The 14,459-nt window shown below is 56.0% G+C and overlaps 1 protein-coding gene across 18 annotated transcripts in view; it reads right to left on the reverse strand.

Annotated features, from left to right (window-relative positions):
- Positions 1 to 14,459, reverse strand: part of MROH1 (maestro heat like repeat family member 1) — a 68,846-nt gene that overhangs the window by 31,987 nt on the left and 22,400 nt on the right. For all 18 annotated transcript variants that reach the window (XR_005016981.1, XM_036829874.1, XM_036829870.1 and 15 more), the window contains 5 exons: positions 10,696 to 10,847; positions 10,165 to 10,305; positions 9,827 to 9,919; positions 4,332 to 4,410; positions 3,992 to 4,105 (listed from right to left, as the gene is read on the reverse strand). Coding sequence is in view for 17 of the 18 variants with exons in the window: in XM_036829874.1 (XP_036685769.1) it covers positions 3,992 to 4,105; positions 4,332 to 4,410; positions 9,827 to 9,919; positions 10,165 to 10,305; positions 10,696 to 10,847 (579 nt within the window). In the remaining variant the exon portion in view is untranslated. The remainder of the gene's footprint in view (positions 1 to 3,991; positions 4,106 to 4,331; positions 4,411 to 9,826; positions 9,920 to 10,164; positions 10,306 to 10,695; positions 10,848 to 14,459) is intronic.

A 14,459-nucleotide genomic window follows, 5' to 3' on the forward strand; every position in this document is an offset into this window, starting at 1 on the left:
CCCCCACCACAAGGCCCAAGACCACATTGCCGGGGTTCTGGCCTCAGTGTGGCCCTCCACGTGGCAGGAGGAGGAGACCGCACACGCACAAGCCCACCCATTTCTCTCCGGCGGGCGGGAGGGGGAAATGACCTTTTTCAGCAAATAACATTATTTCACCCAATTAAAAAGCTAGGAGGTTGGTGGTTTAGGGCAGCAGAGAAAGAGCGGGCTGAGCAGGTATCCCAGTTCAAGTGCAAGGGTCAGGGGGTCTCCTGGGGCATCAGAATCACAGCAGGCTCGTTAAGCACCACCAGCTGCCGTCCCCTCTCCCCACTCCAACCTGCAGGCCCGGGTGGGCTCAGGCATTCACTTTTCACACATCCCCCGGTGAGCTGGCGCTGCCGGTCTGAGGACCCCACTTTGAGAACCAGCAGGATAACCCTTCCTTTCCTGATACTTATTTAATTTTTTTGAGGGGGGGGGCCCGCACCACGCCGCATGTGGGATCTTGGTTCCCCGACCAGGGATCGAACCTGGACCCTCGGCAGTGAGGGCGCGGAGTCCTAACCACTGGACCGCCGGGGAAGTCGCATTCAGATATTTAAATGGGGGTGAAAAGTGACTATCAAGAAGTGGTCATGAGATTAATAAAAATAAAAACAAAGAGGGACCTCCCTGGCGGACCAGCAGTTAGGACTCCATGCTCTCACTGCTGAGGGCCCGGGTTTGATCCCTGGTTGGGAACTAAGATCCTGCAAGCCACATGGCGTGGTCAAAAAAAATTTTTTTTAATGAAAACAGAGACTGGGAGCACAGTGATGGTGCTGTCATTCCAAGGCCAGCCCCAGGGGAGGGGTGTGTCCTGATCCCACCTCTCACGGGGAACTGGAGGCTGGGGCAAGAAATATACACCATGAGCTTAGTTCATCATCAAAGGACTTAGAACTTGAAGAAGTCTCCCCACTCCCCGGAGATGGCACAATTTGAGCTCCAATAATGGTAATAACTATAGATAACAAATAAGGACCTACTGTCTAGCACAGGGAACTCTACTCAGTGCTCTGTGGTGACCTAGATGGGAATATAATCTAAAAAATAGGGGATATACGGATACGTGTGGCTGATTCACTTTGCTGTACAGCAGAATCTAAAATGACACTGTAAATCAACTATACTCCAATAAAAATTAATTTAAAAAATAATGGTAATAACTGCAATGAACTGAAATTTCTCAAACATGTTTGAATTCATGAGTCCCTATGATATTTTTAAAGAGCAATGGTCACCTTTAGAAGATGATAGGGGACCAGTGTATTATCTTGAAAACTGACCAAACAAAGGAGCCAACAGCTGAGCCTGCAGTTCCTACATGAGCCACACTTCTGCATGGCTGAGTGGCAGGTGAAGAGCATCTCTTCATCAAGGCACCCAGCGAACCGGCGCAGCACCAGCCGTGCCCCAGGCGGCGAGCGTCAGTGCTGCCGAGGCCGCCCGGTACACACTGTGGCCCCTACAGCCTTGCCAAAGGGACTCGACTGGAGTCTGAGTTCTTGCCAATTTGCAAGAAATCCAGACGGACGAGAAAACCTCAATCTGCACCTCAAGAACACAGCCCGCCAAGCTGACCGTGTGAAACTCCACAGGTCCAATGGCCTAGGCTCTTCCACGGATAAATTACAAGAGAAAGAAAAGAGCACAGGAAACCTGCGGTTTAAAAGGGACTGAAATGTGGGGAGTGTTGTTTAGTGGGGACAGAGTTTCAGGTTTGCAGGATGAAAAGGGTCCTGGAGGCGGCTGCACAGCGATGTGAATGTACTTAACGCTGCTGAGTGCACACCTACAACGATGAGCATGGAAAATTTTATGTTATGTGTATTTTACCACAATTGTAAACAAGCAAGTTAAACCACCAAGGGCCAAGCCCCCCAAAAGGGAGAGATTTAAATATGTATATATATATAATTTTTAAAAATTTTACTTTTTTCCTGAAGTAGAGTTTACTTACAGTGTTGCTGGTGTTCAGCAAAGTGATTCAGTTATACATATACGTATCTTTTTTTTTTTTTTGACTGCATTGCATTCGTTGCTGCGCGCAGGCTTTCTCTAGCTGTGGTGATCAGGGGCTACTCTTCCCTGCGGTGCACGGGCTTCTCATTGCAGTGGCTTCTCTTGTTGTGGAGCACGGGCTCTAGGTGTGTGGGCTTCAGTAGTTGTGGCTCGCAGGCTCTAGAGTGCAGGCTCAGTAGTTGTGGTGCACGGGCTTAGTTGCTCCGCAGCACGTGGGATCTTCCCGGACCAGGGCTCGAACCCGTGTCCCCTGCAGCGGCAGGCGGGTTCTTAACCACTGTGCCACCAGGGAAGCCCTATGTATCTATTCTTTTTCAGATTGTTTTCCATTATAGTTTATGACAAGATACTGAGTATAGTTCCCTGTGCTATACAGTAGGACCTTGTTGTTTATCTATTTTATACATAGTAGTATGTATCTGTTAATCCCAAACTCCTAATTTATCTCTTCCCCCCAATTTTCCCCTTTGGTAACAAGTTTATCTTCTGTCTGTATGTTTCTATTTTGTAAATAAGTTCATTTGTGTCATATTTTAGATTCCACATAAAAGTGATATATTGCATATGTCTTCTTCTTTCTGACTTACTTCACTTAATATGATAATCTCTAGGTCCATCCATGTTGCTGCAATGGCATTATTTCATTCTTTTTATGGCCGAGTAGCATTCCATTTTTTATATGTACCACGTCTTTCTTTTGGCCACGCTGCGTGGCTTGCAGCATCTTAGTTCCCTGAGCAGGGATTGAACCCGGGGCCTGGGCAGTGAGAGCACCGAGTCCTAACCATATATACGTATCTACACTTACGGCCAGAGAAAGAACTTAAAGGAAAAAATGAAAGACAAGTGGATACGAAGTGACTTTGGAACATCATCGCGAGAGAAGAATTAACAAAGGAAAGGCAAGCGAGGCTGACTGCGTAAAAAACGTTCAGCGCCACTAATGACCACGAACAGCAGATCAGAGAGGAAGCGAAGGCCCGGCCGAGGCCCAGACGAGGCCCGCAGGCACCTGGGCTCCCGAGGGCACTGTGGCGGGTGAGAGGCCTTGCTCTCTGTCCCAGCACCACCCTTCCCCAGGGAGCCAGCAGGCCACCAGCCACGTGCTCCTGGGCTCACGGCAGGACCCGGCCCCACCCACCAAGTGCTGCCCCCTCACTCCCCAAACCCGAGAGCTGCCAAGTGCACAGGCGCCACCTGGTCCACACGCTTGTTCCACAGAGGGTCAGACAGAGAACACTTAGGCTTCCAGGGCCACAAGTGGTCTCCGTCACATATTCTTCTTTGTTTGCTTGTACAACCCGTTGCCATGTGAAAACCATTCTCGGCTCACGGGCTGTACAAAAGCAGGCTGCAGGCCTGATGTGGCCCACGGCCATGGCCACGGTTTAGCAACCAAGACTCACCGGAAAAAAACAGACTTAAGTGTGAAAACTGTTCAAGCTTATTGCTGATTAAATTAGCCTTAAAAGCAAGAAACCTGAATTCTTCCATCCAATTGTGAGGAAATCATCAGACACATGGAAATCGAGGGACTGTCTACAGAACTGGCCTCAGCTCTTCTCAAAGGTCCACATCTAAGACACAACTAAGCAACATATACCTGTGCACAGACCCCACACTGAGCGGCAGCCGCGGCAGACAGCGTGACAGGTCAGCGGGACCCTGAGCCACCAGAGCAGCGGGCACGTGGCAGCTGCCGGGCCCAGATCAGGGGCGCTGTGCCCCACTGCCTGCAGCCAGCTGGCCAGGGCAAATGTCAGTGACGGACACCTGCTGGGGGCAGATGAGCACTACTGCTGCGACTCTGCAAAAAGTTTGGAGTTTTACAAAATAGAAAGTTGGGGAAAATATTTAAAGAATTCAAAGCAAGACGTTCCTTTTCACCTACAAGCTGGACAATGTCTGCCTTTTCCATCTCTGCGCCACCAAGGGCACTTACCGGCCGAGTTGATGACGTGCCTCACGACCTGGAGGGTGCCCACACGGGTCCTCTCGTTGCTGGTGTCCAGCTTGGGCAGCAGGAAGGCCAGCAGGCGGTCAGGCGAACAGCAGGCTGTAGGGCAAGCGCTCGTCAAAAACTGTTCGTAACGAGCTGTCCTTCGCCCCCTGCTGGCTGTCTGCATCTCCAAGACAAGCAAGGCCCGGCGGCCAGCAAGGCCGGACGCTCGGGGCTGCGGCCCAGCCAGGCCTTGGCTGTATGCTCCCCAGAGACACAGGCGGGCAGCACACTAGACAAGGGGCCCCCCGCCCCCCAGAGCAGCCCGGCCGCGGCCTCATACCCAGCACCGTGAAGCAGCGCAGCACCTCCTTCTGGTTGCTCACCACCAGAGGGCTCGAGGACTCGACGGGCACGCAGACCTGCTCCGGGAACAGAGGGCACAGTCACAGGGGCCCAGCAAGGCCGCGGGAGGGACAGGTCCCCTGAAGATGCCGGGCCCAGGCCCCACCCCAGCCACCGCGCAGGTGCAGGTCCCTCAGGCGCTCTCTCACCTGGGTGCAGGAGCCCCTTGCCTGTGACCGGAAGCGCCCTGGGGACCTCAGCCCACAGCTTATAGTTGGCCCTCTCAAGGGAAAAGAGTCCTGGCTCCTTCTACACCCCACCCTTCCCACCACCAGCCAGGAAACAAATTCCCAAGACACATTCCTTGATGAGAAAGGAGACAGTTTCCCGCTTTCCTGGGCATGACACCCTGGGCTGGAAACCACGGACCTCTAGAATACAGAAAGCACTGGAAACCAAAATACCTGGAGTCCATTCGTTCAAAATTGTAAAAGAAAAAGAAGCTGCACTAGTAAAAGCAAAAACAGAGGCTGTTGGCAGATGTGTCTCTGGGCTCCACTGCACCTCAGCGGGTGACACTCACCGGGGGCTGAGCTCTGGGTGGCACCCCAGTACCCACTCAACCCCTCAAGGTCACAACAAAGGACACCCGCAGGGCCTCCGGGCACAGGGCTCTAAGGTGAGAAGTGACCAGCGGTGCAGGACCAGGTGAATGCCAGGCGGCTGGGCTCTGCTCCAGGCCCCCAGGGTGCTCCTTGTCACTTCCACTGCAAAGACCTAACCTGGCCATAAAAGGCACCGCGGCTTCCTGCCTGCTCCCGGGCTCTCTCAGCTGCCAGCTCTGAGGACGCTCAAGCAGCCCAGGAGCAGGGAGCCGGCTTGGAAGCAGAACCCCCCACCCCCCGGGGAGCCTTCGGAAGATGTGTGACGTGACCACGCGCGAGCCTGAGCTGCTCAGGACTCCGCAGTGACTTGGAGAGAGTAAACCGCTGCTGTTTTCACATGCTAAGTTTTGGAGTGATCGGTCAAAGGGCAATAGGTAACTAGTGCAAATGGGTAGTCATCTGGAAAAAAGATAAAACTAGATTCTCACTCTTTCCCTAAAATAAACTCCAGACGGATTAAACAGTAAAAGTATAGGGGAAAATGAGAGAAGCTAAAAATTAATTGCAGAACTCGAAAGCCTTTTCCAAGTATAGCAAAAGCTGAACTGTAACATAAAAGATGGATAAATGATGGTGTAAAAACTAAATAATTTTGCATGGCAAAAAATACCATAAACAGAGCCACAGATAACGGACAAAGTAGAAACAAACATTTATACATACATGATATGAGACTATAAATAACTGCTACAGATCAATATGAAAAAAAACCCCTAAAAACCAATAGAAAAACAAAAGACATGAATGGAAAGCTCTAAGAAAAGGAAATATCACATTTTTTCTGCCTTTTCAGCTTTTATATATTTATATTTCCCGTTTAAACCCCACCCCCATCCCATAGATAATCATTGTTTGTTTTTACAGTTTTATGCAATCACTTTTATATTAAGTAAATGATATTGTGCTACATCTCTCATTTTTTTCCTCACTTTTTTCAGAGTTGTAAACTTTTTCTCCATAGAGATCTTAGGCATTCTTCGTTAGGTGAATTCCCAGATACCTTACGATAAGTTTCTGTTGCTATTGTAAATGGTCATTTTTTTGTACTTTCTAGTTGGTCACTACTGATGGAGAAGAATGCTCCTGATTTTTACAGGGTGGTCTTGTAACTGGCAACCTTGCTGAACTTAGTTCTAGTATTTGTGAACCGATTCAGTTCATATATGAGTGCATTTCTGGATGAATAAATCAACCATCCATAAAACAAACATCTACTGAGTGCTCACGAGTTAACACGGACCGGTGCTGGGACAGCAGGGAACAGAACAGAACAAACCCTCCCCCCCACGCCTGTGCCTTCTCGCTGGGGAGACCCGAGTGGCAACCCACCCGTTGCTGAGTGTATTAAGAGGAGCTCGGGGACTCGGGAAAGGCAAAGTGGGGACCGGGACGGAGGGTGGGTGGCCGGGAGAAGAGGAACGACAGGTCTGTCCTTGCTCCCCCCATTTCTGTTCCTTTCCCCATTAAAACTGAGAGTGGGGCTCCTTCCTGCTCCTGACACTAGAGGAAACGTACCTGTCTCCCATTCACTATGATGTATGCGGAGAGTTTGGGTATTTAAACTTCATCAAGTTAGAGAAGTTCCTTTCTGATCCTGGTTGCTAAGAGCTTTAACGACAAATAGGTGTTGAACTTTATCAAAAGCTTTTTCTGCATTGATTAGTATCAGAGAATATTTTCAGGAATCTCGTTCCATGATGAGGTGAGCTGACAGGCCTCAGTGCCGTGCAGCCCCCCTGGCTGGGCCCTACACCCCTCGTGTACTGGGAGAGCAGTGCTGAGGGTGCAGTGCTGAGGGTACAGTGCTGGGAGAGCAGTGCTGTGGGTGCAGTGCTGAGGGTGCAGTGCTGGGAGAGCAGTGCTGTGGGTGCAGTGCTGAGGGTACAGTGCTGGGAGAGCAGTGCTGAGGGTGCAGTGCTGGGAGAGCAGTGCTGAGGGTGCAGTGCTGAGGGTGCAGTGCTGGGAGAGCAGTGCTGAGGGTGCAGTGCTGAGGGTGCAGTGCTGGGAGAGCAGTGCTGAGGGTGCAGTGCTGGGAGAGCAGTGCTGAGGGTGAAGTGCTGAGGGTGCAGTGCTGGGAGAGCAGTGCTGAGGGTGAAGTGCTGGGAGCGCAGTGCTGAGGGTGCAGTGCTGAGGGTGCAGTGCTGGGAGAGCAGTGCTGAGGGTGCAGTGCTGAGGGTACAGTGCTGGGAGAGCAGTGCTGAGGGTACAGTGCTGAGGGTGCAGTGCTGGGAGAGCAGTGCTGAGGGTACAGTGCTGGGAGAGCAGTGCTGAGGGTGAAGTGCTGGGAGCGCAGTGCTGAGGGTACAGTGCTGAGGGTGCAGTGCTGGGAGAGCAGTGCTGAGGGTGAAGTGCTGGGAGCGCAGTGCTGAAGGTGCAGTGCTGAGGGTGCAGTGCTGGGAGAGCAGTGCTGAGGGTGAAGTGCTGGGAGAGCAGTGCTGAGGGTGCAGTGCTGAGGGTGCAGTGCTGGGAGAGCAGTGCTGAGGGTGAAGTGCTGGGAGCGCAGTGCTGAGGGTACAGTGCTGGGAGAGCAGTGCTGAGGGTGAAGTGCTGGGAGCGCAGTGCTGAGGGTACAGTGCTGAGGGTGCAGTGCTGGGAGAGCAGTGCTGAGGGTGAAGTGCTGGGAGCGCAGTGCTGAAGGTGCAGTGCTGAGGGTGCAGTGCTGGGAGAGCAGTGCTGAGGGTGAAGTGCTGGGAGAGCAGTGCTGAGGGTGCAGTGCTGAGGGTGCAGTGCTGGGAGAGCAGTGCTGAGGGTGAAGTGCTGGGAGCGCAGTGCTGAAGGTGCAGTGCTGAGGGTGCAGTGCTGGGAGAGCAGTGCTGAGGGTGAAGTGCTGGGAGAGCAGTGCTGAGGGTGCAGTGCTGAGGGTACAGTGCTGAGGGTGAAGTGCTGGGAGCGCAGTGCTGAGGGTGCAGTGCTGGGAGAGCAGTGCTGTGGGTGCAGTGCTGAGGGTACAGTGCTGGGAGAGCAGTGCTGAGGGTGCAGTGCTGGGAGAGCAGTGCTGAGGGTGCAGTGCTGAGGGTGCAGTGCTGGGAGAGCAGTGCTGAGGGTGCAGTGCTGAGGGTGCAGTGCTGGGAGAGCAGTGCTGAGGGTGCAGTGCTGGGAGAGCAGTGCTGAGGGTGAAGTGCTGAGGGTGCAGTGCTGGGAGAGCAGTGCTGAGGGTGAAGTGCTGGGAGCGCAATGCTGAGGGTGCAGTGCTGAGGGTGCAGTGCTGGGAGAGCAGTGCTGAGGGTGCAGTGCTGAGGGTACAGTGCTGGGAGAGCAGTGCTGAGGGTACAGTGCTGAGGGTGCAGTGCTGGGAGAGCAGTGCTGAGGGTACAGTGCTGGGAGAGCAGTGCTGAGGGTGAAGTGCTGGGAGCGCAGTGCTGAGGGTACAGTGCTGAGGGTGCAGTGCTGGGAGAGCAGTGCTGAGGGTGAAGTGCTGGGAGCGCAGTGCTGAGGGTGCAGTGCTGAGGGTGCAGTGCTGGGAGAGCAGTGCTGAGGGTGAAGTGCTGGGAGAGCAGTGCTGAGGGTGCAGTGCTGAGGGTGCAGTGCTGGGAGAGCAGTGCTGAGGGTGAAGTGCTGGGAGCGCAGTGCTGAAGGTGCAGTGCTGAGGGTGCAGTGCTGGGAGAGCAGTGCTGAGGGTGAAGTGCTGGGAGAGCAGTGCTGAGGGTGCAGTGCTGAGGGTACAGTGCTGAGGGTGAAGTGCTGGGAGCGCAGTGCTGAGGGTGCAGTGCTGAGGGTGCAGTGCTGAGGATACGGTGCTGAGGGTGCAGTGCTGGGAGCACAGTTCAGGGCAACTCCCTTCACTGAGCACACGATCCTCACATCTAGCCTCACAGTAGTAGACCTAGATTTTTCTGTGTGGTCCTGATTTGGATTTGGAATCAAGACCAGCCTCAAAGAATCTATCAGGCAGCTCTGGATATCCTTTTCTCATTTCCAAGCCCACCTGTGTAGGGTGGAAATTAGCTGTCCCTGAAAAGTTTGGAAGAACGCAACCTTCAAACCACGTGGGTCCTGGGTTTGCTTTCAGAAAGGAAGGGCTTGGAATGTTGTTTCCATTTCTTTCTTGGTTTAGTCAAGTTTTCTATTTCTTCTCTGCCAATTTTGACATTTTTAAGACTTTTCTAGGAATCTATCCACTTCATACAGTTTTTCAGGTTCATTACCATTGCTCACACACTAAAATTACTATTTAATCTCTCTACCATAGCCAGACCCCCGGCCCTCGCTGGGAGCCGTCGTCCGTGTGTGTGGCAGGTGAGGGCTCAGGCCAGCGGGTCCGGGGGGCCAGGCTCGCATCCCAGCAGGTGTGGGAGTGGAGCAGGCCCAGAGATGCCCCAGGGGGTGGGGGAGCAAAGAAGTAAGTCCACTCTCCCTGCTTCTCTTTCTCAAAGAGCCGCCTGCCCACGCTCTCTCTAGTTTTCCGCCCCTCTTCTCTCCCACTCAGAAAGTCCCATGGACGCAACGTCCCCACCAGAGCTCCCCGTGACCCCCACGCTCCTCATCTGACCTGGGGGGGCAGGGTGTGCACGGCTGAGGAGCCTCCTCGAAGCCCTTTCTCCATCAGAGCCTTCAGGACCCCTGAAGGGGGTCTCCACCTGAGCCCGGGTCCTCGGGACGCACGGCCAGTGCAGATGGCCCCAGAGCTGCCCCTGGCCTGCTGGCTGCCTGCTCCGGTCCCCGCACGCCGGGGCTCTCCTGTGTCACGCGGCCCAAGCCCCAGCGTTGGGCAGACAACAGGGGGCCTAGCCCCGAGGGAAGCCTGCACTTCAGCCCCGCCTCCTGCTCCCTAACCCTCAGCAGGCACCTCCCCAGCGTGCTCCCACCCCTCCCTGGGCCCCCAGCCCACCTGAGCGTGCAGGGCAGCCAGGAGTGAGTCAAGCTGAACGTCCAGCGTGCGGCTGCCCACGCTCGCGGCCGCCTCGAGGATCTGGCCCAGGCTCTGCTCGAGGAGGGAGGAGAGGGGCCGTCAGGGCCTCCTCCTGTCCCAGCCCCACCCCTGCTGGCTGCGGCAGTCTCCCAGCCCTCCGCCCTAGCGCTCACAGGGGAGGGCCGGGACGGGGGTGCGTGGCGAGGCCAGGTGGGCCTGGCTCCCCGGCTCCCGTCCACGCCCCTCGCTGAGGCTGACTGCCTCGGGGGCTTCCCACCCCGACCCCGCGCCCCCTGCAGCTAAACTCCTGAACGCACCTTGGACACGTGGACGGTCTCGGCGTGCTTCTTGTAGAGGCCGAGGAGTCCAGGCAGGAGCTTGGGGAGCTGCTCCTCCAGCTTCTCGCTGGGCAGCAGGTGGCTCATGGGCCCCAGGGCCTCCACCACAGCGAGCCGCAGCTGGGGGGTCACAGAGACAGGCGCTCACGTGCAGAACGGCCGGCAACGCCCGTCAGCCCGGGGCAGAGGTGTGCAAAGAGCCCTCCACCAAGGACCCCACAGCCGGACTCGAAGACCCGGGTTACCACGAGTGGGGGTCCTAAAGGGGCGGAGGGAGTGGGCCCAGAGGGAGAGGTCCAGCGCTGGGGCCGCAGAAAACTAGCCCTACTCTGTGAGGACCTGCGGGGCGGGGGAGGGAGGGGCACGTGTAGACAGATCTACCCCCCCCACCCCCAGAGAACCCGCAGGACAGCAGAAGAGGCCCAGGTGACTGGAGCAGTACCTCCAGGCTGGGGGTGGGAGAGGAAAGCCAGCTAGGCGAGGGCACAGGTCCCTACAGGCCGCGCATACCTTGGCTTCCCGGCTCTGCAGCCAGTGGTGGAAGAGGATGTCGTAGGCGCTGAAGATGTCAGTGGCGAAGGCGTCCTTCCTGACCGTGGGGTCGGGGGCCTGGTCCAGGTCGGCCAGGTACTCCAGGGTGCTCTCGCTGAAGCGCTGCAGAGCTGTGGCGACCCAAGCGGTAAGCGGCGGCCGGCCCATGGCCGCACAGGCTCTGCGCGACACCTGCCCCTTCTAACATGCCACACCGCCCACGAGACACCCTCCGAGCACCCGGCCAAGCTCGGGACCAAAGCGCTGTGCGGGCGTGAAGGGTCCCCCAACTCGTGTGCTTCGCAGAAGCTCAGAACGTGACCTTTTTCGGAAATAGGGTCTTTGCAGATGCAATGAGTCAAGATGAGGTCACAGTGTGGGGGGTGCCACTACAACAGGACCGTGTCCTCACAAGAAGAGAGACAGACACGCGGGGACAACGGAGGCACAGCTGCACTGCTGCAGCCTCGAGCCAACGCGCCAGGATGCACGGGCACCTCCAGACGCCAGGGGGCCTGGAAGGTTTCTCTCCAGAGCTGCAGAGGGCGCACGGCCCTGCCAACACCCTGCTCTCGGAATCCTGGCCTCCTGAGCCTTAGAGAACACATTTCTGTTGTTTTAACCCCCCAATTTGTGGTCCTTCGTTAAGGTGGTCCAAGGAAACCAGTACAGGCACCAACCTCCCCAAAATGCCCCCAGGCCACCACGCCTGGCTCACTCCAGTCTGCTGTGCCCACCTCTCCCCTCACAGAGACGCATGCCACGCGCTTTCAAGGGCCGCTGTGCCGGGCAGGCGTGGGCCCCCCAGGACATGTGTAGGAAGAAGACCTGGGGGCACGGTGGCGGGGTGCCGAGAGTGGGGAGCGCTGGCCTGGGGGCCTGTGTCCGTGGAAGGGACTGTGCTGTGGCCACCAGGCGGGTAAGCCTGGGGACTCGCTTTGGTGCAGACCTGTGAGTGGTCAGCAGGGCCTGGACCCTGGGTCAAGGGAGACGATGGGGCCACAAAGGAGAGTCGGAGGCCAGGACCTGGCCACGGGGCCTGGGCAGTGGAGGGGGAGATGAGGACGGAATGGCCCAGAGAGGCGGCGGCTCCCGGCCGGGGATCCCGAGGGCAGAGCCCGGCACCCAGGCAGGGGCTGCAGCAGCTGCCCCGGGGGTCTTTACTTGCCCCAGCTCACAGCCTCAAACCTGGCCCACTTGTAAGGCTAATTTCTTACCTTGGGCTTTGCAGCCCAGCAGAAAGACTAACCCTAACCCTCCATCTACAGGAGGGCAGCCATGTTCACACGTGCTCAAGAGAGAACATAAAGAAATTCTGAAAGAAAACTACCTCCTGGGGGAAGGTTTCTGTGTCATGGGCAGCCCTTCCACTGAGGATGGGCCCCTGGAGGGTCTGGTGAGGTGGGCTCTGGTCCCCTACCCGCCACATGGCTGCTAAAACCAAGGCTTCCGGTGCCCCGAGAACCCTCAGCTCCTCTCTCAACCCCCCGCTCCTCCACGCCCCCTTCATCCCCCCTCCTCTTTTGCCTCCTTGAGCTGTTCAGTCAGGCTGTTGGTCAAACTGATCAGGGATCCTAGGTATTTTGCATGGGAAGGTCTTTCAGGATAACAGGCTACTATATGGCCAGAAGCAGAAACCCACCCTTGAATCTGTTACTAGGTTTGAGTTTTTCATCAGGTATACACACAGGCATAAGGTAAAAGAGCAATTCTCATACACCCTCCGCCAGCCCAATTTCCCTTTCTCCAGAAGCAAACATGGGGTTTGGATCTCTCGATAAATAACGCGTCCACGATGTTCCTCACCTACTCCCCCCAAGGCCAGGGCCAGTCCTTTCCATCCATCCCTCCAGACCCGCGCTGCCAGAGCCCACCCACTCCCTCCATGAGCAGCTTTGCTTCCCAGAGTAACCGACCACCTGCGGTTTGAGTCTCCTTGGCTCTCCAGGCACGAGTCACTAAGGCAACCTCCACATCTCTTGCCGCACACCCTGGGGCTCCCTTGGCCCCGCCATGGGGGACCGCACCCTTCCTGATCCTTGCTTCTCCAAAAGAGTCTTTACCCTCCTGCTCAAGTAGCATCTGGGCAGGGTTCTGATTCTCAGAGGGTGCCTTCCACTGGAGCTTTCTGACGCTCTCCCTTGAACGGGAGAAGGCAAGGACACCTATTTCCTAAGCTTCCCCTTGGACCATCCCTGCCCCATCCCCCCGCAAAGTCTTCCTGGTGTGGTGCTTGGAGGGCCTCTCCATCAGGAACAGCTCCTGCTCCAGGGCAGGTTCGGGGATTACTGCACGACTCCCCCACTCCACTCTCTCTGTTCGTTCTTTCCAGGGTGTCTTATTCGAATGCTGGCTTCATGGCCTAGCCTGCTAATTCTTTTCTTTCTCTCTTATTTTCCATATATTTGCATTTTTGCTCTATTTTCTGGAGGATTTCCTCAACTTTCTCTTCCATTTCTGCCTTCCATTTTCATCATGTTTTTAATTCCCAAAAGCTTAATTTTATTCTCCGAACGTAGCTTCTTCATAGCAACACGCTCGTTTCCTGAATGCATCTTCTCTTAACTCCCTGAGAATATTAACCCCAGATTTCCTTTCCTGCCTGTTTTCTCCTCCCTGAACTGTCTGCTTTCCCCAAGTCTCGGTTTCCGTTTATTCTGCTGCCACCTTTCCTATCAGAGACTTTCCTTGTGGGCAGTGATTTTTGGCCGCCTATTGGTGCTGGACAGTGTGGCCAGGCCAGCCGTGCACCCTGCTATCTGGGACATGTCAACACGGTCTCTGGGTCTCCCTCCCCACTCTTCCCCTGCCTGGCCACAGCCTCCTGCAAACTGGACAAGCACCTTCAAGTGTGCACGTGCTCCTGTTCTTGGCCCAGCGCCGCTGCCCACTTGTGCCGCCTTCCTGCAGTGGACACAGACATCTGCCCAGAACCAGAGGCTGTCTGGAAGGACAGGAGGCCCCAGCCCTCTCGTGGCCCACCCAGGCCACTAATGGGCTCATGTGGACCCTCCTGGCCCGACTGAGGCCACTCCAGTAGGCAGGGCCACTCTTCCCTCCAACTGCAGACCCTGAACGTTCTATCTGTGGTGAGGAGCGCACACCTCAGCAGGAGGGCGGCCTGCGGGCAGGTCTCTTGGCCCATGCACTCGCTTCATACGCGACATACCAACAAGGTGAGAACTGCAGGGGCCTTTGGCCTGGGAAGGGCAGGGACCAGAGCTCTTGAGAACTGCGGGTCAGCTCTCTGTGCAGGGCCCCGCGCTTCCCGGAGTGAGGCCAGTACTTCCCAGAGGAGCTGTCCGGGGCCAGTAACTAAGCCCTCGGCTCTGACACGGGCTCTTCTTCTTCCCCCACCGGCCTGGACGCAGGCTGTCCTAGGCTGGTCTTCTCCCCGTTTGCAGCGCACCCGAGGTACAGCCCCAGCCCCTCAGCTCTGCCTCAGTCCCTTCTGTGTCCTGCTCCGGCATTCCCAGCTCAGCGGTGATTCCCGGCCCAGCTGCTCGGGGATCCTGTCACAAATTCCCTTTTCAGCCAAAACTAGGTCAAGGAGGGTTTCTGCCCTTCAGCCCAAGCAGCCTGCCAATCACACACAGGTGGGAGGAGCCTGCAAGAGGAAGGCACCAAAGAGACCGTGGCAGGGAACGGAGAGAATGGGGAACCCTGCAGGGGCTGTGAGGAGGGCTGGCAGGGGCTGGAGCCCCTCCTAGGGCCCCCTGAAAGCAGGGGAACCCTGAACCCAA

Source organism: Balaenoptera musculus, chromosome 17 (genome assembly GCF_009873245.2).
Source record: "Balaenoptera musculus isolate JJ_BM4_2016_0621 chromosome 17, mBalMus1.pri.v3, whole genome shotgun sequence".
Lineage (NCBI taxonomy): Eukaryota > Metazoa > Chordata > Mammalia > Artiodactyla > Balaenopteridae > Balaenoptera > Balaenoptera musculus.